The 25,370-nt window shown below is 48.6% G+C and overlaps 1 protein-coding gene across 2 annotated transcripts in view; it reads right to left on the reverse strand.

Annotated features, from left to right (window-relative positions):
* Positions 1-23,608, reverse strand: part of LOC126538976 (uncharacterized) — a 121,948-nt gene extending 98,340 nt beyond the window's left edge. For both annotated transcript variants that reach the window (XM_050185662.3, XM_055075200.2), the window contains exon 1: positions 22,796-23,608. In XM_050185662.3, the coding sequence (XP_050041619.2) occupies positions 22,796-22,919 (124 nt within the window). In that variant the 5' untranslated portion in view covers positions 22,920-23,608. The remainder of the gene's footprint in view (positions 1-22,795) is intronic.
* Positions 23,609-25,370: the final 1,762 nt, after the last annotated feature.

Below are 25,370 nucleotides of genomic sequence, written 5' to 3' on the forward strand. Positions count from 1 at the left end.
CAATCTTTTCACTCAACATGGCCGTTGTTCAAGACCAACCTAGTTTACTTGCATATGCTTTTGCATTCCTCGCATTCCTTTACACCTCGGATACAACTTTTAGCAAATGCACTTTGGCTACGTGGACAACATTTCGTCGCCGCTGCATGCGTGTACCTTATAGGTAAACTCCATCACATTATCTGAGCTGCACGTCGTATACGCTGTTTGCATAACAAACGAAGCCAACTGCGTTCTAATCTACTTGCGCAGTAACACCCGTTGTGCACCGCAACCTGTTGCGTCTTAACTCTGATGCGTACCGAAATGAATTAGCCATGCGCCGTTTCGGAACATCATCTTTCTAGCCGGTCAGAAGCTCTTGAATCTACTCGGCATCTCGCATCAATGTTTATTTACTTGGAACTTTTCGCCGAAGTTGAGTTGAGTTGAGTTGAGTTGTTGTAGGCTACTGGTGGGATTAGCCTTGCAGTTGCTTCCGGCAATTGCTCCACCGTAGCGACACTTAAAATAAATAAATCACATAATCAGACACAGACCTCACAATTATAAATGGTCACTCCTCAGTTCACCATGTGGAGGCCAAATCTGTGTCCTGCAGGTAATTTAAAAGAAGGCGAGAGACCTCCTTCCTGCACAACCGGTTCCCGCGCGGGAAAACAATGTCTTGAAGAGAGCTGTGAGGAACTCCTGTCTTCTTGAGGGACCCGAATAACACCCTCCTTTCCGCCGAAGTCTAGCGTACCAGATTACGTGATGTAACCACTTCTGCTCGGGCCAACTCCTGGCCTGAATTATTATGAAATAAAATAAATAAATAAATAAATAAATAAATAAATGAATAAATAAATAAATAAATAAATAAATAAATAAATAAATAAATAAATAAATATAATGCTGGATCTTAAATCAAGTGCTGACATTACGAGCCTGAAATCCGAGCGTGAAACATGTCGCTGCCTATTTCACAAAAAAAGTATCATTCATAGCTTGGCCGTCCAGTCATTACCCCAGCTCATCGCCAGTTCCTGTCGCAAGAAGCCACTCCAGAGCTGTTTACCCAGGCACACTCACATCACGTGCCATTTTCATTGCTTGATTGTTTCGTAACATAACCTTTCAGTTTCCATAGCAACACTGGTCCTATGAGAGACGGTGTAGTGGGGACTCCGGATGAATTTTGGTCCCCTAACCCGAATCTAAGTACACTATCGTTTTTTGCACTCTGCCCTCATCGGAACGCGGCTGCCGCTATCGGGAATCGAACCCACGACCTGGCGACAGGACGCCGTATAGCCACTGAACCACAACAGCCGCGGGTAACCTTCTATCCTTCGTACAGACGACGAACGATTGCAACGACATTCCACTCGACTTTCTACTGCGCTCTCGTCCTACCACTCTTTCTTATACGGAAGGAATCATTCAGCAGAAATACCCCTTCCGTAATACTTCGAAATTCGAGAGGAGGGGTTCTTTGAGGTACCAATAAACAAAAATTAACTGTCATTGGCCGAAGGCCAGACGGTAAACAGTTTCCCGTATGCAGGAAGAAAGAACGCGATGCGGATGCATCCTCCGATAGCATCCCCGCCTCTCCAAACATCCCGCTCCTGGACACTGACCGTTTCCCGACGAACGACCGCGCCAGAAAAGGGGTAAGGATTGCTCTTTGAAGCAGTAGCAAGGAGAAGAATAAATAAAAAAAATGAAATAGAGAGTGAAAGAACTGAAGAAAGGAGAGCGAGAAAGAAACAAACGTCAGAGAGGAGGGTGTCGGGGCGGAGACAGCAAGGCGATGGACAACAGAGGGGGTTGAAAGAAAAAAATGCGACACGAGCACCTGTAAGCGTTCCAAAACGGCGTTCCTCGCATGTCGTTGCCTCCCCTGAACAGCAGCAGCCTCGCTGCCGCCTCTGCCGCCGCTACTATTGTCGCCGGAATTCCCACCGCGCAATGGGGGTGGACGCCGAAGTCTAGTGTCTCGCCCAGGAGCCGCGGTGTGGCTTTCCTTTATGGCTGCGTCGTGATAGCCGAGTACAACGCACCCCCTTCCCATCAGCAGCAGTAGCAGCTTCCGTTCAAACCCCCCACCCCATCCCCCTTCCCCCCTCCTCCTGACTTATGGCGCAGTAACACGCATCGCCGAACACGCGACTCGTGACTGAAGAGTTGAGACAGTGACTGTTCATTTCACTTAGGCCTAGCGCCCGCTCGGTAACACAGCGATCCGTTCGCCAACCACTCCCGAAGATAGCATCGCGAGGGCGAGCGCTTGTTATTCGGTGGTTTAATGGACTCTCGGTGTGGCGTTGACCCGATCGAAGAAGGATCCGCACCGCGTCCATTGTGTTCGGTTTCGCGTGAGCGTCGGAGCGTTTGATGCCGCGGCGAAGAAAAAAAAAAAAAAATATTGTTCGCGTTTTGTTCAAGATCGCGCACCCGCATGCTCGAGACACGGAGAGGAAGCGTGGAAACTGAGCTCGGCTGTTGTGATCCCAGAGTCGAGAATCTCTCGGGATGCCCAAGCAACGTGACGAAGCGCTAAGCTCGCGTTGCAGTGACAATGCCTAATGGACACGCCGATTTGCTTGTTTTCCTTCCCCCTTCCTTTTTGTTGTTATTCAGCATATTAGGCAGAAACACGCTGCAGCGTTTATGGAGCTTTGATATTATGAAACCCGAATAGGGACACTGTACTTCGGCACGTGAAATAACCGCACTTTAGAAGCACAGGATGCGTAATGTTGGATGGGGCATTTAACGTTTTGATTCCCTCGCACGCAAGGTGTTATTCTTGACAAACAATGTCGCTGATTTAAAAAAAAAAAGACGGAAAAAACAAACAAATATATTGTACCAAACAAAGTAATTTGAACCTTTGCAGTGTGTTCTATAGAGATGAATTTAGAAAGTGTCTAGATTATCTATATAGATTTTAAGCCGACTGATTTGTCTCTTTGACGATGTGACCTTTAGGCTCGATAAAACATACCGGCTGTCTACAGAATAAATATGCCGACAGGTCTATATTTCATTTGACATACTGACGTCCACAGAACCCTAGGCAAGTTGTGTGCAAAAAGGCTGCTGACAAAGTGCACAAAAGGCGTAATGCTACTTACTGGCAGTCCGTAAACGTTCCGTAGACATCTGTAGGCATGTGGTAAAAATTGCCTAAAGACTACCAAACGAAGTTTGGACTGGCTTTCCTCGGAATGCAATATATAAATATATGCAAAATCTTGCCTCTAGATGCAGAGCTCGTTTGCATTCACAAACTCAAGATGCTAACGTTGCTCACAAAAATTTGTGTTTTCATCATTATGTTCCCTTACTGCAAAAAACATTTGAAACAAGGCTGCTCTAGCTGTGCACTTTGTCCTGGTTCGACGTCAAGCTACCTGAGCGTATGTCGCTTGTGGGCTAGGCAACTAATACACGTTCCGTGTATCTAATTCAATATGGAAGGCGTCCCCAAGATTTGAGCAGTTCGACAGCATATGTGCGACAGCCGCCTCGCCTACGGCGATCGACTTAACAACCCGTGAAGCGCAAATGCGTCTTAGTTATCGCTTGCGTAATCGGGTTTCTGGCTGGAAAGCCTAGGCGTGGGAGAGATGCAACCACTTTGCGTTAGAAAACATCTGCCGTACATCGCAAAACGGGGACCGAAATACGGAAGAGAAATGAGAGGAACTGCAACCCTCGGAAGTTAACTGCGGAGAGTGGCAAAACTAGTAGAATTCGTATGTGCATGTGTTTGAACACGTGTTTGCTAGTCGGCGTGTTCGTTTGTGACTGTGTTTGCATGTGTGCGGATTCGTGAGTGGGGTGTGTGGAGAGATTTGTGGCAGGGAGGGAGGGGGAGGGAAGGGTTCACATCGCTTGAGTTCATGTCGCAGGGCCGCGGCTCTGATCAAAAAGCTACATGTCATTTCGGACTTCCGCCGTAAGGGAGAAAAGAAAGAAAGAAAAAAAAAAGTTGCTTTTCTATGCATTCCTTCCTGACTCGGCGTTGAAGCGCATTCAAAAAGGACCCGACTCCCCGCTTTTCGAGGCTTCGGCGGTGGCGCGCTCTAGCGGCGGAAACGAGCAGACCGGCACGACTTCCGTCACGGTCGCTGAACACTACAACCATCACGCAGTTGGTCGCCGTAGCTGTTTACTCTATGCGATTTTTTTTAGATGAGCGCATGATACTGAAGCTCAGCGCATGCGCGGCGGGAATAGAGAAAAAGAAAGTAATAATAATAAAAATGACGGAAGGCGGGACGAAAGGTTCCGGACGATTTCCTTGAATCGATGTGCTTTTCGAACCAAACAATCTTTTTCTTTTTTTCTCACCTTCCACCTGCATACGCCTATAGCACCGAGCCCTACAGGCGTCGACCCAAAATACTCCTTTCATGGCTGACCTTCGAGGAATGGAGGAAATGACGCCGGTAGGGCGTTCGAGAAGTTGAAGGCATTCCCGCGTAAAATAATGAAGAAAAGCGCATAGAATACAGAGTGTCACGTAGAAAGAACGAAGATAAGATAAAGATGGCGCACTTCCCTTGTTTTAATTCGCGCACTATCCCTTAGAAATATCAGGAGCGTCTATATAGAACACACTGTCAAATAGATAGAATGAAGATAACGCGAAGGTGGTGTAATTTCCGGCCTATATTTCGCGGGCAATACCTTAAAAAAATGTGTCGGTGCGTATAGACAGCGGACGGTCATGTATAAGATCGAAAATCTTCTTTCTGTTTTTTTTTTTTTTTTTTATGAAGCGGTGTTTTGTTTTTCCGGCCTGTAACTCGTGTGCCATTACGTACAAAGATATACGCGATAAGGGAAATGCAGTGAGGACAACCAGGCTGAACTATGTTGGCGACCCCGCACTGGCGAAAACGACGAGAATGCGCAAGCTGACTGTGCGTGGGCCACCGACTGTCACGCGTAAACTGTTTACGTATTCGTGGTCTTTGCAGCAACCGACAACAGTCACATCAAATGTTCCCGCTCATTAACTCAGTGTACTCCAGAGAAGGCTACGGATATTGCCGGCCGTTTAGGAACGACAATTGGATAACTAAGAGAAAGCGCGAGAATTCAACCATCCTGCACTCGCCCTGGTGACGCCGTGGCTTTGGTGTTGCGATAGCTGCGAAGGCCGAGAGGAGTGGATGAAATACCTGCCGCGGAGGCGCCGCGATTCGACGTGCACGAATTGCAAGAACGTCCGTGTGCCGGGCATTGCACGTTAAAGAACACTAAGTGGGCAGAATGAATTCGGGGTCCCCTAATGCGGCATGTCTCATAATGATGTCGTGGTTCTGGCACGCACACACACACGCGCCACTAACGCATCTGCGGTACGTCAAATCCTTTCTTCCGGTTCTCGCTCCGTTACTGATCCGCGACCAGCCGCATTTACCGCACCGTGCGGGATTGGTGTGAACAATGAGAAAAGACAACGACGCGGCAGCGATGATACATGTCGCTCGAAAATTCAACGTTTCCGTATATCCCGTGGTCCAAAAGGTTTTGTGGTTGACTGTTACATTTGTAAAGCAAGGTTTCGTGGCTAAAATTTGCGCATTTCAGAACCTGCGCTGGGTTTTGCTTCCACCAAGGAAACTATAGAATCCTGAAAAGCAGGAGTATCTTCTGGGACAAGGTTTACACGATTGTAATGGCAGAGATGGACACGACCACTTGTTGAGCATGGTAACAAAGAAAAAGGCTCAATAAGGGAATATTAGCGGTTAATTGTGCAAAATGTCTTCCGTGTCTTAAAGGAACTTACCACGAAAGCAGGACTGCCTGTTGACTAGTTCCTAAGTCTCAAGAAAAATATTTTTTCTTCAGTAAACATTCTGTTGATGAAGTATAATATGTAGTTATTTCTTAGTCGATCAACGCTGACATTTACAGTTCCAGCCACTATATACAAGTATGTTGTTTAGTTTTCTAGCTGAATTTTATCTCCGCTTTCTTTGTTTTCACATCACTCGTACTGGAGTGGGTTCTTTCAGTCGGAGCATAAAACGTTCTGTACGTGCAATAGTGTGGGTCGGGCCAACGCGGACAATATTCATGAGCTCTCCTGTTTCATTTCTATGCCTTTACCTCTCCGATTTTTCGGTCAGAATGATGCGGTTCACTTCGGATTTCTCGTTGACGGATAAATTGCGAAGGCAGCGCTTTCCATCTTATTCAATTATACCCGGATAAGGCAACAAGTGAACACTGTGCGGGAGAAATGCGAACAGACTTAGTTCTGCTCTCTGTACTACCGTTACCGGACTTCATGAAAAACTTGCTGAAGCTCGATGGCACCACTCTCATAAGCTAACTGGTAGCCAACTCAGAAATCGTGCACTTCAGCATCGCTTGCCTGAGGATCTATGTAAAACGGAGAAACTATTTTGCTCACCATTCAATGCACACAATTCAATGAGGCTTAACGGAGTTAAAAAATGTTGAAATGTACCGACTGCAGGAAGGGGACTACTTTATCAGGGCCATAATTTTTTTAACAAAGGTTGTCGAAAATTTCGAAAATTATGAAAAATAATCATAAAGCATCAAGTCTCGACCTATCATAAGAAGCCAACAAACTAGAGCTATGTAACTCGGTATCCCTTTTTCATAAACTGAACTTGTTAGAACATCTAAAAGGGACGAACTATTTGTGCGTACGTCACTCTGAAATATACCACAACTTTGTGAGTGGGGATTTTACAAAACCCTCACAAAAGTAGTAATAATCTCACGTAAGCTGTAAATTGACACATCGCGTCGATCCACTTAAGATGCCCTAGCTGATGCAGTTTGCGGAACTACGATGGATTTGTTGCGGAAGTGTGGAGTTATGGATTTGTAAACTCTGAGGTTCAATTTCTAACTTATCGATATTGTCTGCAATTTTTGTAAGAACTATAAAGCCATAAATACTGACTCTGTTTAAAGCAACCACTAGAATTTATCTTTCTCTCTTAAATGCTATCGAATTCATTCGAATCGGCCCGGCCATTGCCTCATGAAAGCATTTTTGCATTTGACATATATTTGAACAGAGACGTCGAAGTTGGCTCCTTCTAAGGCTCCTTCTTAACCCGCCTGCCTTTGTGACACTCGATGTCCTCGCCCAAGTTTAAACATTTTCCAAAAGCCGCAAAACTTATGTGCATATCGGATAACCGCCCCTCATGGTTGAAAAAGTTATACGGCGATGATAGCCTCCACCTATTATCATGCAAATGCATGAATGTGGGTCAACCAAAACGTGCACTGGTCATACATAGTTGGTTGAACGTCGTATTCTTATGTTCATCGGGTACGATTGGCCATATCTTGCTCGTTTTAGCGGTTTCTTAGGGCTTACTTTCGGGGTAATTCGGAAATACCAGGGCAGGGCAAAATTATATACCCTACATTTCGTCACACACACACACAAAAAAAAAAAAAAGAAAGGAAATGTCGGACGCCCTACGGCCCGGCATATAGCCGCAATAATGCCAAAAATACCCTACAGTATTGTAATTACCATACGGCTGCCAGCAGGTGCTGCCACGCGAGAGCTCTCTGGTGTCCGGAGGTTTAAATGCTGGGGCGGAGTGCTCCGAAAGCACTACCCTCCGCTTTTCCTGCCGCACTTTCCCCCCACTGGCGGCTACAGGAGAGGGCTCCGGTACCGCTACATGCGTAGTGGTTAACGGTTCTCTAGGCAAGGGCTCCGTGAACGCTTCGACCGTCTCCTCCTTCTTTCTCCCTTATATCACCCTCCCCTTCGCCAAGGCGCTGAGTCGTGATCCCGAAACGGTTGCAGAAAATAGCGCCTATCTCTACAGAATTATGCAATGAAACAACAAACGCAATCAGATATCCTCACTAAAGCGAACTCACGCCTTCAACTGCATCATCCGATTAACAACGCGAACAGTTCTATAAAAGCGTTCGACCACGGCCTTAAATGATAATCATCATCGATGGTTTCTGCAGAATGTTTTCTTTATTATTCTTTCATTCTTTTGTTCTCCCTTTTGTAACACCACAGTGGCTTTGGCGTTGCGCAGCCAAGCCCGAGGGCGCGGCATCGAATCCTGGCCGCGGCAGCCGCATTTCCATGGGTACGAAATGCAAAAACGCCTGTGTATAGTGTATTGGGTGCAGGTTAAAGAATTCCAGATGATCAAAATCAATCCGGAGACACCTCCCCCCCCCCCCTCCTCCACTTCGGCGTGCCTCATAATCATGTCGTGGGTTTGGCGCATAAGACCCCGGAATTCAATTGCATTCGAGAGTGCCAAACCGAAGACTTGCATTTGGGTAATCTCCTTACCCTTCCCCCCCTCTCTCTCTCTCCAAGCAACAGGCGCGGCGCACACGCCCATTCTTTCCGTGTTTTCCGTTTTCTGCGCCCCACGTACTGCTAATATTTAATTTCGTTTTCAACATTATGCTGCCTGTGGCTCGTATTCGGAAAAGTTGACGCAGTGTGACGTCATCCCCACAAACCAGCTCTTCGCCCCCGCACTTCTCCTCACGAATTTTTCGGTTTCTTCCTATTCAAAGAAATAACAAAGAACACGATATCAAAAGCCCGAGGCGTCGAAGGCAGCCCTGCCCTCGTATCCTGGTTCACTCAGGAAGGCCCGCCCAGCGACTTTCGCTTCGCCCTCAGCGCGTGAGATGCCGAAAGCATCCCCAGAACAAACCAGACACACACAAAAAGAAGCGCGAAACAAGTAATAAAAAACGAAGAACGATGAAACGAGGGAAGGCAAGAAACAAAAGAATGGCGATGCAAACGCCTACTTCGCCAGGAATCCCGACTCCAGACCTCGAACCTCCCATCAGAAGCTCCGCCAGTCTCTGTACGCGGTCCCCATTCTTCAAAGCCTCATTTCTTCGGTCAGTGTTCACGACGAACGAAGTTTTTTTTTTTTTTTTTTTTTTTCCCTGCTGTATCGCGCACGGCGAAGCTCGGCAGAAACAACGGCACTGTGTCGATGAAAGAGCAAAAACGAACACAGCTATGCGGTGTGCCGTAAAAGCCCGCACATAGTGCGAACCAGAAATGTAGCCCAACAAATCCCAACAAGATGTTGGCTTCATACCCGTGGGTACTCCATTCTTTGATCGGTATACCAGAACGGCAAACACCTCGGGACGGACTGAGTGCTTGTCTACATCTTACCCCCTTTGCCTTGCTGGTCGGCTTAGTTTAGGTTAAACCGCAGTCGCTCGCTCGCTTTCAATGAGTTTTGGAACTTAACATCCATTGAAGTGTGAGTCACTAATTGAATCCCTTGTGCGAGAATACGGAAGGGCAATAATGGGACTCGCCGATTTCAATGATTTTTTATTTCAATGTTTCTAGAAAGTGCCCGTATGCCTGCGGTATTATGCTAAGTAATAGTTAGCTAGGGGGGATGATGCGAATAATGCTTTTAATTGGAGACGCTTGCTCCTTGCTATTCTGTTCGATCTCTGACTGATGATCATAAATCTCCAGCTCCTAAACGTGCGCAGCGAGTGCTATACCTTACGAACGTGACGACCAAGCTATTGCGAATGATTAAAGGATTAAGAACAAGGAATTACACGCATTGAAACACAACTCAAGAAGATAACAATACCACAGAACGTACAGTAAGCAAAATGAAAAGGTCACCAACTTCAAAGGCGCGCGCGCACTCAATAGAGTGAGAGGTGTAGGCTCTGACCGAAATACATTCGGTCTTGCTTTTGGGTCCATACAAGAACAAATCAACACTCTTCTGCGCCTATGAATAACACGAAATGCAATTTTGACGCCCTAAAATTCGGGAAAGTAAACCTCGTAGTATACGCTGGATTTTACGGCATCTTCGCAGTGCTGTTCAAAAGAAAACAAACGGAAATATAGCTATCGAGGCCCCCGTGTAAAGCTCAATAGAAACAGCGGCAGCGCAAGACGCGGCCAAAGCAAATGGTGGCAGCTTATATAGGTTCGCGGTGTTCATCAAAGAGTGGAGAACAAATACGCAAACAAAACGAACAAAAGAAAAAGAAAGGAACGCACTAAATCTGCCGACCAGCGTGATTGCCGGAAAAAGAACCTTGCAGCACGATGTGTGGCCACGAGCGAGATAGAAGCATTTTTCATGATTCCGGGCGAAATAACGCAGAAGGCAAAAAAGAAAAAAAAATGTGTTTACTAAGCTCGCGCGCCTTCTGGCTGCGTGGGTCTCCGTAGCAGACGACGAGTCATTGATCCGAGAGAAGTGTATAGCCTAGATGCGAGCGTTAAGGATACAGAAAGGGGTGAAGAGACCACCTGTGACGTGGGGGGGGGTCTACGGGGCAGGAGGGAGGGTAGCTAATGCGGTTTTGTCTTGCGAGCGGGTGCGACGAGCTAGCAGCCGGCCGGGCGGCCCACCGCGCGGGTGAAATATACGACGTCGCTTTTCGCGCAATTTGTTTGCCCTCGCCGACGGGGTTGGCATAGGCGTGTGCAGTGGCATGGCGGTAACCACTTTCGCTTTCCTTCGCCCGCGAAGACGGGGAGCTTACCTTGCCGAGTGACGATTTCGAAAGAAAGAACAAAAGTACACTATAGACAAATGAAAGCTTAAAGCCCCGGAAGGGAAGAGAGGCGAGGGGAGGGGGGAGGTTGCTGGCCTCGCCCCTTGTGGGAAGCGAGCGCTGCCGATGATGAGCATTGTATGCGCTGCTGAGGCGCGGCTTGTTGACTCTCATAAACTAGTGCCGTTGGCCTGTGAGAAGGCCTTGAACCTCCCTGAGAATCGGGCATGAATTGAAATGTCGAATCCCGGGCTTGTGTGTTATAGTATATTTTGGCGTTGGCGAGGGCACACTGAACGCTGCCGATGAGAACAACTGATAAAAACGGCGCAGCTTGCCGATTCCTAAGCAAGCGCGTGCCATTGGCCCGTGGGAGATGAAGGGCCTTGAACCCATTAACGTATCAGACATGAATTCAAACGTCGGATCCTTACGTTTGTATGCTACAGTTGTATCTTTCGGGCTGGGCGTGGTTGTCAAACACATACATTCATTGGGTTTCTGACGTTGAACATATTTCGGTATATAGGTCAGCATAAAGGTTCACTTGCCAAAGCCACATGTAACGAAAATGTAATATTATCGCTTATGCCTTTGCGATCGTACTACCCACGCGCCTTGCTTTGGTATCTTTGTGTCCAGGAAAGAAAGCTACTACTTGAACACGCATAGGTCACGTGCACAGATGGCGCTGTTATCGCGCCACACCCGACCCAATCGGAGCTAAATTTAGCCTCCCGGTCAGCGTTCAGAGAGGCATAGCTCGACAGTGTCTCTGTTAATGCGAGCGGGAGCGGTGGCGTTTGAGAGAGCTCATATACCAGCCTCATAATGTATAATCCATCAAACTCGAATCTGTGTCCACTGGGAGTTATAAAGCTGACGAGTGTGCAGTTAGTTGCAGAACTTTGACGCTCGGTCCACTATGGAGTCCCTGCATTCGACACAATAGGGTCCAGAAAATCCGCGAAGAAACTCGGCCAGGAAGACAAAAGGATGCCTGTGCGATGCATGCCAGAGAGTGCATGATGCATGCTATGATGTCAGAGGGATGCATGCCTGACAGAGGACGCCTGAAGACAGAGGGATACCACCTTTGCCGACGGCGGGCCCCCTACGAATAGGGCGCGAGCATGATTGCAAGATTAGACTACCGCTAGCTGTATCGTAAGCTAAGCAGGTAAGCTTAGTAATGCTTGGATAAATGGTACTTGTGTATTTGGTTACGTCATTTCTGTATACCCTAAGCACCCAGTCTTGAGACATATGGAGCTAAGCTATAAAAAGACGTGGGACGAGGTTAAAAATCAACGCGACACAGGACACTAGTGTCGTGTGCACTAGTGTTTCGTCCACTAGCGTGTCGCGCTCACACAGGACACTATTGTGTCGTGCCCTGTGTGCACTTCTATCTCACCCCACGCCTCTTTAGCGCTAGTTAAGTAAGCCTCAAACCTGGACGCAATAAATAGCCCTACTTTCTCCTCTAATTCACTGAGGCTGCCTGGCAAAACGGCCTACATATCGCCAAAGCGAGCTACCGTGTTAACCTAACGACCGTACATTTATTACTCCATCTATTATATATTGAATGAGGGTTTCCAGGCAAGGCTAATTACTGAAACAGGCGCGCCTACTGGCGAGACACGGTTATGGGCTCCGCATAGGAGAGGGAACCGAGCCGACAAGGACATTTCCCATACGCCGCGGGGTCGACGCGCTAAATAAATTGGTAACGTACACGTGCCCGCTCCTAATATGCACACGGATCAGCAGTAACTGGGCTAGTTAAACCCTGCCGTGAAGAGTGGTTAAGCTGAACCTCAATTACGGCCAACCGCAGTAGGCGAAGCTCACTGCACACAGCTTTACCGGCGCATAGCACGGCGCGCGCTAGTATACGTTGCCGCGACATTTATGTGTAGACTGCGCCGACTGAAGGAAAAAAAAAATTAGAAGCAGCAGCGTGGAAAAGGAAACGTACCGTAATATAGAAGCCACTTGCGTTATATACTCACATTCACGCACACACACACACACAAAAAAAAAAGAAAAAGAAAAAGGGGCAATTCGAAAGTAATAATAGGAACTCGGTCACTTTCACTGTCTGGCAGGCAGTGGTGTTTCCAGGTTAATGCGTCTGCGTGCGACCGCGCCGTATGCCACTTGCAAGGTGTCAACAGTCACGTTCAACGCGTAGAGATTTGAAAACGTAACCAAGATGCGCGAAAAGAGGGCAGGGGAGCTAGAAGGGGTGGAGAGGGGGGGTGAGGTGTACAGGCTACGGTAGTGCACAAGGGACGGAGAGGAGGGGGGCAACAGTACGGATAGCTATCGCCGTATACACGAAGACATTTCCCGTCCGCACCACCCTCAAATGACGCGTTCTGACCATAAGACGGACACACCCTCAACACTCCTTCGCGTCCGGGTGCACCAGGCTGTAGCGAAGTGGGTAAAAAAAAAAAAAAAGTTACTAACAGAAAGTACAGAGGATAAAAATCAAGCAAGCGAAATTGCGAAGAATGCTTCGAATTCGTGGTAACGCTGACTTCGTGCCCCAGTGAAAATTCGTGCGAAGGTGGACTGCGGCAAAGAAAAAGAAGAAAAAAAAGAATTCGGAGTGAGAGTTTCCGGCGATGGCTTTCAGTCTGATGCGAGAAAAGAAAAGACACACGAACGAACAAACAAACAAACAAAGAATAAACACGAGTACATCGCGCTACCTCATCAACACTTCGGCGAACAACGCCGTGAGGGCGTTAGCAGACGGCACAATAACCCAGAAGGGGGTCATAAACGAAAATAACGTGGACAACGCCTTCTATGCCATTTTGAGGACGTCGTTAGCGGGCGCATTATCACTCTGGCCCACGTAGAAACGCGGTTTGTCGCTGCTGTTGAAGTCATACCACGTGAATCTTTTTGCTTCTTTGTCCAAAGAGTCGTCTACACTACGCTCTCTACCCTCCCTTTTTATTTTTGTTTATTTACTTGGGTATTTTTTCTTCCCCTGGGATGAGTCCCAGCTTGTAGAACTATTATATCTCCCTGTACTTTCCATGTCCGAGCTCCCCTTCCTGCCTACCACATAAACAATGCAAAAACCACGCGCATGTCAGAACTCCGGTTTCATACGGCCCCGTTGTGTAACGATGGTGCCGTATCTTCTGGGTTCGTGGTTAGCGTGATGTCCTATAATCACCATGTATTCCTCAGCATAAGTACGAGCAATAGTAAAAGAAATTTAGTAAGAAAGCACGCTACGCGTAATCGCATTGGGGTTCCATGCGCAATAGTTCCGAAACCGGTTGGGTGCAATCTCTATTCTAAAATCGGAAGCCTCAATCAAGTCGCCGCTACAAAGGCAAGCGATTCTGGAAGCACAACGGCACGTCTTTTGTTCTTTATAGTCGCCTTCCGAATAGGTCGTTCGCGCTTAGCTATACGGCCTTTCAAATTTGCCAACTGTCTTCGCAACGCTGGCTGAACTTTGCTTAAAGGTAGCGCGATACTGGGGTGCAAGATAATGCCGGTGTCGTGTCAATTAGGCATGCGATCGTTCAACCTACGAATGTGGAGAAAGGGAAATAGTAGGAGGCAGCGTCACGTTAAAGTTTTCAAGCCTAGTCATAATCAATATGAAGCTTGAAACGCTCATCGGAACTTATTAGGCCCTGACCAGTGACCACGTGATAGGCAAGCGCTAACTTCTAGCACCGAGCGCGCGGAGACTATGGGTACCGTGACTAGATGGGTCCTATGGGGTACTGTAAAACTAAAAGCTAACCACGACCCACAAAAATGAATTCTGAGGTATTACGTGCCAAAACCACAATCCGATTGTGGGGTACGCCGCAGGGGAGAGGGTACTCCGGACTAATTTTGGCCACCAGGTGTTCTTTGGCGTACATCTATATTTAAGTGCACAGGCATGCAGGCACCGCGGCCGAGAGCGAAACTGCGACTACTATCTTAGCATCTCAATAAATAAATAAATAAACAAATAAATAAATAGGTCTTGTTCTTTACTTTTCATCCCTAGTTCCTACTTTCGCTTGGAAGAAACTGCCTTTGAGAGTGTGTATGGTTTCGCGCACACTTGGCTGCGCTGTTCTACGAAACGACGCCTTGAAAGGGCTCCTTCGCTTCTTCAACGACCATTTTCTTGACGACTATCGCCGCCCAAGACAGCCACGGCACACGGACGTTTCGAACGACAGGCAGCGTACGCCAGCCGATGCCCCCTCTAACACACTGGCTACAGCTTCGCTGATGGCTGGGTGGACGGAGGAGAAAACGCCGAAAGAAGCAGGAAAAACAAAGCAACACACACGCACACCGGAGAAATCGGATGCCGTCACGCCGTACAACGCGCACGCACGGGGACCAATACAAACACACAAACGCGCCGAGCAATGGGCGTGGTCGGTCAAAATTTACGACGCGAGACGACGCTGCCTCGAGCGGCGGCGACGGCTGGAGGGGTGGCATGTAGCGTATACGCCGGCTTCGCTGTTCGGTGCTTCTTGAAGTATAAGGGCGGTTCAAGGCCACACTAACTGCTATGCGTGCTCTATTCCCTGGCCGTTGTAAATCTTTGCCTTCACCTTTCCTCCGAGCGCCTTTCTTCATTTTGCTTTCGATATTCTCGAGGTCACGTGCCACACCGTGCCCGCCTTGCGGCCGTAGCGCATACCAGAGAGATATTCTCGCGAAACGAAACAAAGGAACTCTCTCTCTCTCTCTCTTACGTCACCGTCTCCTCTCACCTATGTAGCCGTGCTTCGAAACTGAGAAATGCGCGACGCTATCCGTCCGGTAATCATTCTGATACTGTTTGCTTCGTCGTTCAATCCAGTCCATTCCCATAGCAAACATGTGTCGTGTCTGCCTAGAAGCACTGCGCAGGCACAGTCGCTGCCGTCGTAAGGGGCCATGACGTTCTGCTGTTCACAGGAAGGTCGAGGTTTCCATGCCCGAGGCCATTCAGATGCGTTACAGAAACATCTCGCGTACTCAGAGTGTACAGGCATGCGTCAAGTAGACCCTATAGAGCCAAACTCTGCGTCCTTCATGACGAGGTCCCTCACTGGTAAATCATGTAGAATTACGTTTGGCTGCTTTTGAGTGCATTTCGCTTGGATGCAAAGCAGCCAAATCGCGACTAATTAGGCAGTGCGATGCTTAGTTATCAGGGTTTCGCTTTTCTTTTTGTCGACACTTACTTTTTAGTGCGGCATTTTTCAAGAGAAACTCGCAAGAAAGAGGTCAGCCTCGGTTCAGACAATTTCTAGCCATGAACTACAGACCATGATCACGATGTCGTACCTGAGCTGGCACGTTACGGTTCAGCGGTCCTTCCGTAACCGCGTGGTCACGAAATTCAGCACTGTTACGCAAACATGGATAGAAGCCTCCCCCAACCTCCCCCTCAAAGAAATATTAAGGAAAAATCGACCCTCTTCCAATTCTACTCTCTTTCGTCGGCTCTCCTGGCGGTACCTCCGCTCTGGGACAGTCGTGACTAACGTATTCCACTGTCGGCGTGCCCGATGGTGATTTGTTGGGCGCAGTGGGCGGGACCTGTACGTAGGCTCAACGACATACTGCACGTTCCTTGCCCGTAAAGCCGCACAGAGCATACACACACACACGGCCCAAGTTCCCTTCCCAGGGACCAACTGGCCCACACAAAGCCTCACGTTATGCCACCAAGATGATTCCTTTTCGTTTCTTTTCTTTCTTTTTTTCTGTTCGCGTAGCTTTCTCTTCACTAGTGACGCACTGCTCCAGCTCACGGAAGGTTCTTTTGGCACCGGAACCGGCGATCTCGATTTGGGCACGCACACTGAGAAGGCGTACATGGCGGAGGAAGTGCAGCACAAACGAACACGATCGTGAGAATAAGGAAAAAAAGAACTGAGAGATTCGTGGTGCCGACGCTATGCGCGGTTAGCGCGCAACAGCCCACGGCAATCGCGAAGGAACCAGTTTTCGCCAGGTCGTGGGGCACGGAGAACCGTGGCGCGCGCACTAGGTTTACTACCAGAGTGAGGGAAGGGGTGAGGGGAGCGATGTTGTGTTCTCGGAATCGGGTCACCGCGGTCGATGCGTCGCGGTCTTCACGCTTGCTCGTGATCACCGGTCTAGCCGGCCGCCCCGCTTGCCCCGTAACCTACAGCTGAGCTTGATTCGGTTTATTGATTTCTTCCGTGGTTTTGTTTTTTTCTTGCCCGCCTGCACCCCCCCGCCCCCACCAAAAAAAGAAAAGAAGCTTTTTTGCACTGCGGAAGAGCAGCACCTCTCCACAGTTATGCGTTACCACGTGCCAAGGACGCCTTTGAATCCATATTCCCTTGCAACTAAACGTTTTATGTATGTATGTATGTATGTATGCATGTATGCATGCATGCATGCTTGCATGTATGTATGTATGTATGTATGTATGTATGTATGTATGTATGTATGTATGTATGTATGTATGTATGTATGCAGATCCGCATACTCACACTCCCTGCAGGCATGAGCATGACGAAGTGTGTGTGTGTACGTGATTATAAGCGTGAATGGGTACCTGTGAGTGAGTTACTGTGAGTATGAACGCGAGTGAGTGCCTGCGAGTGTGAGTGGATGCCAGTCGAATGTGCATGAGTGGACGCCGGTGTGAGTGAGTGCATGGCCTGAAAAACTATCCATGAGTTTAATCGATTAAACCTATAAGCCTCGATTTATTCTTCTGGCATTTGACTCATAGCCTCATAGCCATAAAAATTATGTTGCATTGGCGTTGTGTTGAGTGTTACAGGCATGCTGTACGTATACTATCATGCTGAAATAAAACTGAAATACAAGAGAAAAGAAATGTGGGCACATAATCCTTTCCCGATTTACCAGTGTGGGTGTGTGTGACGCTGATGTGATTTACTCATACAGAGGCTTACTTCTGCGTACAGAGCGCGTTTTGCTCCAGGTTGTACCAAGATCACACATCGGCCATTCGAGCACACTTCTACCGTTTACTGTTACGCAACATACCGGTTCAGGACTTCTAAACAGAAACGGGACTTTCAGACAAAGGAAAGTCGCTACAAACGACGTTATGACGTCGTTTGTAAGTTTCCGAGAAAAACACACCGGTGTGTCAGAAAACCACTCTCCGCTCACGCAGTATTCAACAAGGCTGTGCCCTATATAGAAGAAAATGACGCAGTTGCATCCATTCAGGTGCGCAAATTGCTGTTGTACTTTGGAATAACAAGTGTTTACAGACTCCGTGAAATGTGGGACAATTCAAATTCCAAGTCAAATTAGGAACAGTGAGAAAAACCTGGATACAAAGGCATTCTTTCACACTAGGCGCACGTTTTCGTTTTTCGTAAGCCTACGCTGGGGTAGCATATGGTGCGAAAGTATATGGTGTGAAAGTAATTTTGGATGCTGTAGTACTACACGAAGATACTCTTAAATGCAATTCAAACGCTCATTTCTAGTCATTCGTTAAACAAGAAAAGGAGGTTCAGGTAACAGGAAGATATGCGTCAGAGCTGTTCTACCTCAATCTTGCCCGTTGGAATTTCATTCCTGTGTAACCGCTGACAATAGTAATAGTAGCAATATTAATTCTAGAAGGCTCTCGGGACTTCGTCAATGACAACTTGCTGGACAGGAATACCTCGTTATTACTCAGGAAACGGCCATATTTGATCTGAATTAACCGAACCTGTAGCTTCACAGCTCCATCGACGGCGTAGACGTATGATGCGATAAATTGCTGGTGGGTTTCCATCGAGTTTCTCAACTGTAACTTACTGCGTATAGTGCATGTGCAGGTGAGCGCACCCTTGCTTGTGGATCTTCTTAATCAGTTCCCGGTGGCAGCTGTGAAAACAGCGCTAGCTCATCTTCAAGGCTGCTAATCCTATTCGCTGGAAAGCGCGTGCCAATGCCTATGATCCAATACGTGTCGACACGAGACAACTGTCACGGTCAAGGCCTAGTTAGGAATTTCCAGATTTAGGACGATATACCGCTAATCCACCCCAGCAGCAGCAACAAAAAGAAGAAGAATAAAGAAGTGTAACGTGACACTTAACAGTTCCGTAGGCTCGCTCGCAGCCACCCTTGATTTATTTTGTTTGTTTTCTTGCTTGTTTGTTTTTCGCAACAATGCCGACAAAGAAGGTCAAGAAAGTATGGCACGCACGTTGCTCTGTTCGCCTACGCGCCGATTACCGAAGCAGGCGGCGTTTACCTTGGGAGGTTAAGCCGGACGCCTCACTGGAACAGAAATTCTAGAGACCAGAACGCTTGATCCTTTCGAATGTAGGGCAATGTCACGGATTAAGTTGCTCAGGTTGTATGCGATCAAATAGGCAAAGTGTTCCCGTTCTTTCCGTCGAGCTTCGTCTTTTTTTTTTTTTTCTCTCATTAAAATCAACGAGGCGGTGGATAGCCGCTGAAGCACCGCGCATGTATGCACAAAACACATGTTTCGCCACATTCTCTCGGCCTTTTGTTTCGCCAATGCACTAGCACGTACTGCAGCAAATTTTAACACTGTTTTATGCTACAGTTTGTAGTTACCTAAAGGATTAAGGCGATGATAATTCTGTTTTATTCGCACACCCTAAATATTACGGGCATTACATAAGGGGGTTACGGTAAAGAAATAGTGCAGTCGTTAACAGCAACTCTAATACCACAAATTAAGATCAGCATTGATGCAAAGATGACCTATCTTTCTTTTTTCAGCCCTGACGGAACGGCCACTAGAAATATAAATAGGCAATTCCTCGAGTCGGTATCGTACGTTGTGCGAGCAACCAATTCTTAACCTCTTCCCCGAAATTACGAGATCGAAGTATCGCGATCGCTTTACGGACTTATAGTAAATATTAAGAAACAGTAAGATGATATTACCAAACCTTTTCTGCGCCCACAGAACGAGAATAGCTGAACATATATCAACATATAGCAAAACGAAACCTGCTGAACTTAAGCGGTCTAGTAGGGCGAATTGATGGGTCTGTGGGAAGCCATGCTATTAAAAATGCGAAAGCAGCTTCAAAAGAAACAAAGGCAGAGGCTAAAGCTGTACTTGCCTAAATAAGTTAGCCTGAGCATTTAAACTAACAGCTGTTAGTGCAGAGTTTATCCTGTCGTCGTCTTTCCCTCTGACCAGATCTACATTACGCTGACTTCGTATTTTTAATATAAGGTAAGCGCGAATTCCTGAAAGGCCAACGCTACTCCAAACAACTGTAATTGAACACAGTTCTGGTGTTCACTTGCACTAACTAAACGACGACGACGCAAAGGTAATTAAGTCTCGCTGTATTCATGATGAGTAAACCAACTTAACTATTACGCTTCCGGAATTCCAGTGGGAAAAAAGGGGGGCGCGGTTAGTTAACTCCTAAACGTTCACGTCCTTGCTAACTTTCCCATGGGATAAACTTTGAGCTTAATTAGCTACGAGGGGGGCAACGCTTCTCCAAAAGATCTGAGCAACTTTGCCCAGACCCAGTTTCCCAGTTTACTCATCCCCGCCCAACAACGCCGGCACAACACGCAAGCTCCGCGGGCAATAAAACGCGTTAAGAAAATCGCCACACTAATCTCTGACATCGAGACGGAGAACGCTGTACATACACAACGCCGAACCACTGACCTCCCCAATTTCTGCCAAAAAACGGCTAGTGTTCCCGTTCCCTCGGAGGCTAATTTAGGCTCCAACAGACGTTAGTGCGGAGAAATTCGGCGCTTACTTCTCCACCCCTATAAAGGCTCTCCAAGACAGTCACCCTTTCGGACCGAGTTCAGCAGTTCGCTTTTGTCCCCGAGATGACGAGCGGGCAAACACAATAGGCTTGCTCCTGAGTGCAGTGGACCAGGCTACGAAATTACCGCGCTACACTTAAAACACAAGGACGGCCAGCGGCCGTATATAACAGACTGCTCCTAAACTGCGTCTTTTCGCCATCTCCCCTCCTCTCCCCCTACCCCCTTTTTCTTTCTGTAATGATAAAGAACAGAAAATAACAACTGTCGAGCTACTAAAGCTCGCGACCTACATAGCGCGCTCCACAGACTTCTACACACTTCGCCCGCGCTCGTATACGTAGCACTGTGCCGGACTTCAAAAAAGCAGTGGCCGAATTCTCGTCAAGCCCGCTGTGTTGTTAATGGCGGCCTCCCGCATCTCCTCCGAGAAGAGCACGGGCCAGCGCGAAGCAAATTAGGCGCGAGTATAGAGGCAGTGAGCACAATGGGCAGAAGCGAGCGAGAGAGAGAATGAGAGAAAAGTTAAAAATAAAAATAGAAGTGGCTGCGAGAAATGTTGCACTGTGCGAAGAAGCGGCAGCTCGCCACGCGCCGTGTCCACGACGTCGTTGGTCGGGAGTGCGCACATACAAGCCTGTACACGACGCCGCCAAAACACTCGCCATGATCGCGACAAGAAACAAAACAAACAAGCAAACAAACAAAAAACACGAGGGTTTACGCGCGTACCCGCACGTTGCAGAAGAAGGTCCCGCGTTGTGGGATTCGGGGCGCGCAAATGTGAAAGGAGAGAGAGGGAGAGAAAATAAAGAAGAGAGAGAGAGGGGACGAAAGGGATTAAGATCACAGCGGAGGAACAGAGAGAAAAGCTCTGGTCCTGTTCCACATCACGGACTTTCGAAGTGGATGGCGGGTGCGCGCGCTTAGTAGCGTCGCTGATCACGAGATCTGCAGCACAACTTGACCGAATGTCGTTTCTTTGTTTCCTTCTCCATTTTTGTCAATCCCCCTCGTCTCATACACACGCTGCGTTTAACGCCCGGCCCTGTTCGGTCAAGGTGAAGGATCTGTCCTCCTTTACTGTTGGCTATTCGTTTGTTCCTGCACGCCTAAATTGCGCGACATTTGCACTGGCTGTCGGCGCCAGATTCCCGAACGGTGTCGCGAGGTTCGTTGCCAGTTAATCGAAACCATGCTGTCACCCTGAACATTGGCTACGTTTGCGTATCTCGTTCCTCAACCGATTGATTCTAATGTGCCGAAGGAATGAGCAGCCTACAAGAGTGGGTAACCACACTTATTCCGATCATTTATAACTTTGGCACGTAACCTTCATTGGCAGACGTTTCTGAGTCATTGGATTCCAGCCTAGGTACCATTCTGGCCATAACTTAGACAACAGAACTAGTTCAGTTGGTTCATTTTTAGTACATTTCTCACAATCTGCAAAAAGAGCGCTATCGCACATTTCTCCTGAAGCTCCTGACAGGGTTGAGGGTGTTTGAAGTCGCGCGTTGAATTTGGTGCTGGCGCACGCGATGAAGGCACTATCTCAGCTGTGCCCGACATGGCGTGCCAGGAATGGTGCACCACGACCCTTGCGTACGCACACGAACGGAAGACACTGGCTGATTCTCTACCCAAAATTGGCAGTCTACCAGTTACTGAAAAAAAAAAAAAAAGAAGTTCCATCTGCATATACGGGTGATCTTGGTCAGACCCCAAATTCCGTTGTAGAACGGTGCGTTCATTACACGCACTCCTGCAGAGCGAGTGTTCTTTTGCTCGCGGCTGAGAAAGTCCAACTGAAAGGCTATTTATTCACGCCTTTCTGTCCACATCATCGCCGCTTGTAACGCAGATCCTCTCCCCTTCGCTTTATCTAGGCGCAAATGTAGCAGGCTGCAGGAGACAGCCTCAGGCCTACCTCTCGGTCTTAAACTTCTCTTGAGCGCCGGGGGCAGCTTCAGTATTGTAGCGAGGGCGTACACGCTTGCTGCTGCCAATGAATTCAACTCAATTGCATTCATTGTTTCCCCATTTGCAAATATCTCCTAGGCTAAACTCTTCGCCAAGCTTCCTGAGATGGGCCTAAGCATTCAGGTTGCAAAAGCTCCTCGACACCATCCCCTCCCCCCCCTTCCCGCAGACTTAATTCACAACAGTTTCGCCATCCCGGTATACGATGCAACAAGCATCTTCAGCTTTTGTCGACATCCTTCTCTTCGTGTACTCGACTGGACCAAACTGAGCTCCCTTCAGTTCGGCCGAGATTGCGTGAACAAGGCTGCACCTTCACAGCGAAATGAACGTTGCGACTTTTGCGCTGCGACAGCGCCCTGCAGCCCCACTGTCTACCACAAGCAGCGCGCACACACAGACGCAACAAAGTCTCCGCGTTCCGAAAACGAGAACTATGCGCGTCGCAAGCGCGCGACATACTCACTTTCGTGATCGGGTGCAGCCGCCGCAAAGCAGAAGAGAAAGGCGACTGCGACGAGTCCGACGCTGAACAGCCGTAACCGTGCGGCCGCGTCCTCTCCTGCGAACTTGGCACTGGTGGCACACATTTTTCAGGCCAGAAGTAAAACTGCGGCGCGTTGGCCTTGCCCCTTGCTTCCAGTCGCAGAACGGCCGTCTTCCTCGTTACACCGGCACTCAAAGAGACGAAGAGGTTCTCCACAGATGGAAAGAAAAAAGAAACCCGTCCGTCTTCTTCCTTAATCACTGTATACTTCCTCTTATCACCTTCGGCTCATTCCAGGCCGACGCAGACACGATACGGCCGAGCCTTATCGACGGAGGTCACCGCAAGACCGCGATCTCGAAGACAGCACCGCCAACGCGGCCGCTAATTTATCTCCGTCTAGCCTTTCGGCCTCGTCCCAATCAGGATAGAACCAGGGCAGCGGGGCTTCTTCTTCTTCCGGCCGAGGGGCGACGAGTTGACGACAAGACAAGCGACAAGATGTCCCGCTGGGGCCGAACGGCACCGCGCGTGCCGTGCGAAAACAAACAGCTCGCTCCGCTGGCACGAACGAACGGACGGCCGGTCACCAGGCAGGACGGACGTACGGAACGCGGCCTCAACGGTCACGCCGCGGTGGGACACCAGGAAGAGAGCCAACGGGACGCCGCCGAAGCTGCTCGATGACGCACGCCGACGATACCGAGCACCCAAAAAAGCAGAAGGCACCAAACCACCACACGACACGCCGCGGCGACTGTTGCCGACGGACTGGCCGCTCCTGGTAGCGGTAGCAGGTAGAGATCGCGTCTGGGAGCATCCCTCGCTGCCGCAGCAACCCTGAACTTGATTCAGCAGTGAGAGGAGGGTGTTGCGCCAGGCCACACCGGCGGGCGGCGTGTGTTACGTCGTAAGTGGGAAGAGAGAGAGAGAGAGAGAGAGAGACGCTCACACAAACCACGTGACGCCCTCTCCGCTAGTTTTGCTTTTCTCTTTATTCCTATGGGCTGGTTCCGAGGGAGGAGGGAACCGGAAGAAGAAGAGGATGAGTGGAAAGGTGTGTGTGGGCCAAGTTCCGCCGGGCCAGCTCAGTTGTTCCGAAAACCTCCTGCAGTGCTGCCGCCGCCGGTCGGTGACGGGAGCGGAGCGGTTTCTTCTTTGCGCACGCGGCTGGCTGGGTGGCTCGACTTTTGAGAATAAGAAGAGAGAAGTGGCCTTCCCCTTTCTTTCTCACCCTATTTCACTCGCCCACTCTGTAGCTGCATTGAGCCGGGTCATCGTTCGTCCCATCCTCGCCACATACGACGTCGACTTATCCCACGCCCAACACACACACACACACACACACACACACACCTGTCGAGAAGGGCAAGACAAAGGGGGGAGAAGGGAACGGAAGTAAGAAGAAATAGAAACCGACTTCGTTCCGTTGCGTCGCGCGCGACGATCATGGTCGCGGGTGAAGAGAAAGCGGGGTGACCAGATGGAATTCGCGGATTCCCATCGACCGATGTCCGTGACACCTTTCCGCCTTGGGACCTCCGGTTTGGGACATCTTGTTTCACGAGGAAATGAACCTTGAGTTTGCTGACTTCGTCGAAAGGACCGCACTCACTAATCAAGATCTAACGAGCGGTAAGTTTTGTCAGAAACTGTTCCAGAACGGGCAGATTTCACCGAGGAATCCACTTTAAGCCGCTCGATGGTTCACTTGACAAATCTCGTGCAGTATATTGTGATGCAAGCGCTACTGGAGGGTTGAGTATCTTAAAGACTACGGTAATGTAAAACAATCGGCTGTGTATGCATTTCTCCGGCATGATTGGCGACGTTAATGCGATTAACAATCCGTCTTATGACGGTTGTCTAATTGGCTATGATATGTTTTACATGTTATGATGATTATATGACGAGCGACACGTACTCAGTGACCCAAGTTGGCGTCAAATAGGTTCATTGAAGAACGGTGCAAGCCCAGTGACTCAAGTGGGTCCGGCAGTTTGTTTCGACCCCGGCCCCGTCAGCACCGCAGCCCGACACTCCACCAATTAGAGCATGGATTACCCAGTGACCGAAGTTGGCGCGAAAGGGTCCATACGCCAACAGACAGACAGACAGACAGACAGACAGACAGACAGACAGACAGACAGACAGACAGACAGACAGACAGACAGACAGACAGACAGAGACAGACAGACAGACAGACAGACAGACAGACAGACAGACAGACAGACAGACAGACAGACAGACAGACAGAGACAGACAGACAGACAGACAGACAGACAGACAGACAGACAGACAGACAGACAGACAGACAGACAGAGACAGACAGACAGACAGACAGACAGACAGACAGACAGACAGACAGACAGACAGACAGACAGACAGACAGACAGACAGACGGACGGGGTGAAGTTCCGAAAGAATGCTAATCACGTTAGAAAGAGCTGAAAGGCCGGTGATTATCACTGTATAAAAGATAAGCTGTACATGTGATAATAGTTAAACCATTTGGGTCTCTCGCTTTCTCTTTTCTAACGTGCTCAGTACAGGC

The sequence above is a fragment of the Dermacentor andersoni genome, chromosome 11 (genome assembly GCF_023375885.2).
Source record: "Dermacentor andersoni chromosome 11, qqDerAnde1_hic_scaffold, whole genome shotgun sequence".
NCBI lineage: Eukaryota > Metazoa > Arthropoda > Arachnida > Ixodida > Ixodidae > Dermacentor > Dermacentor andersoni.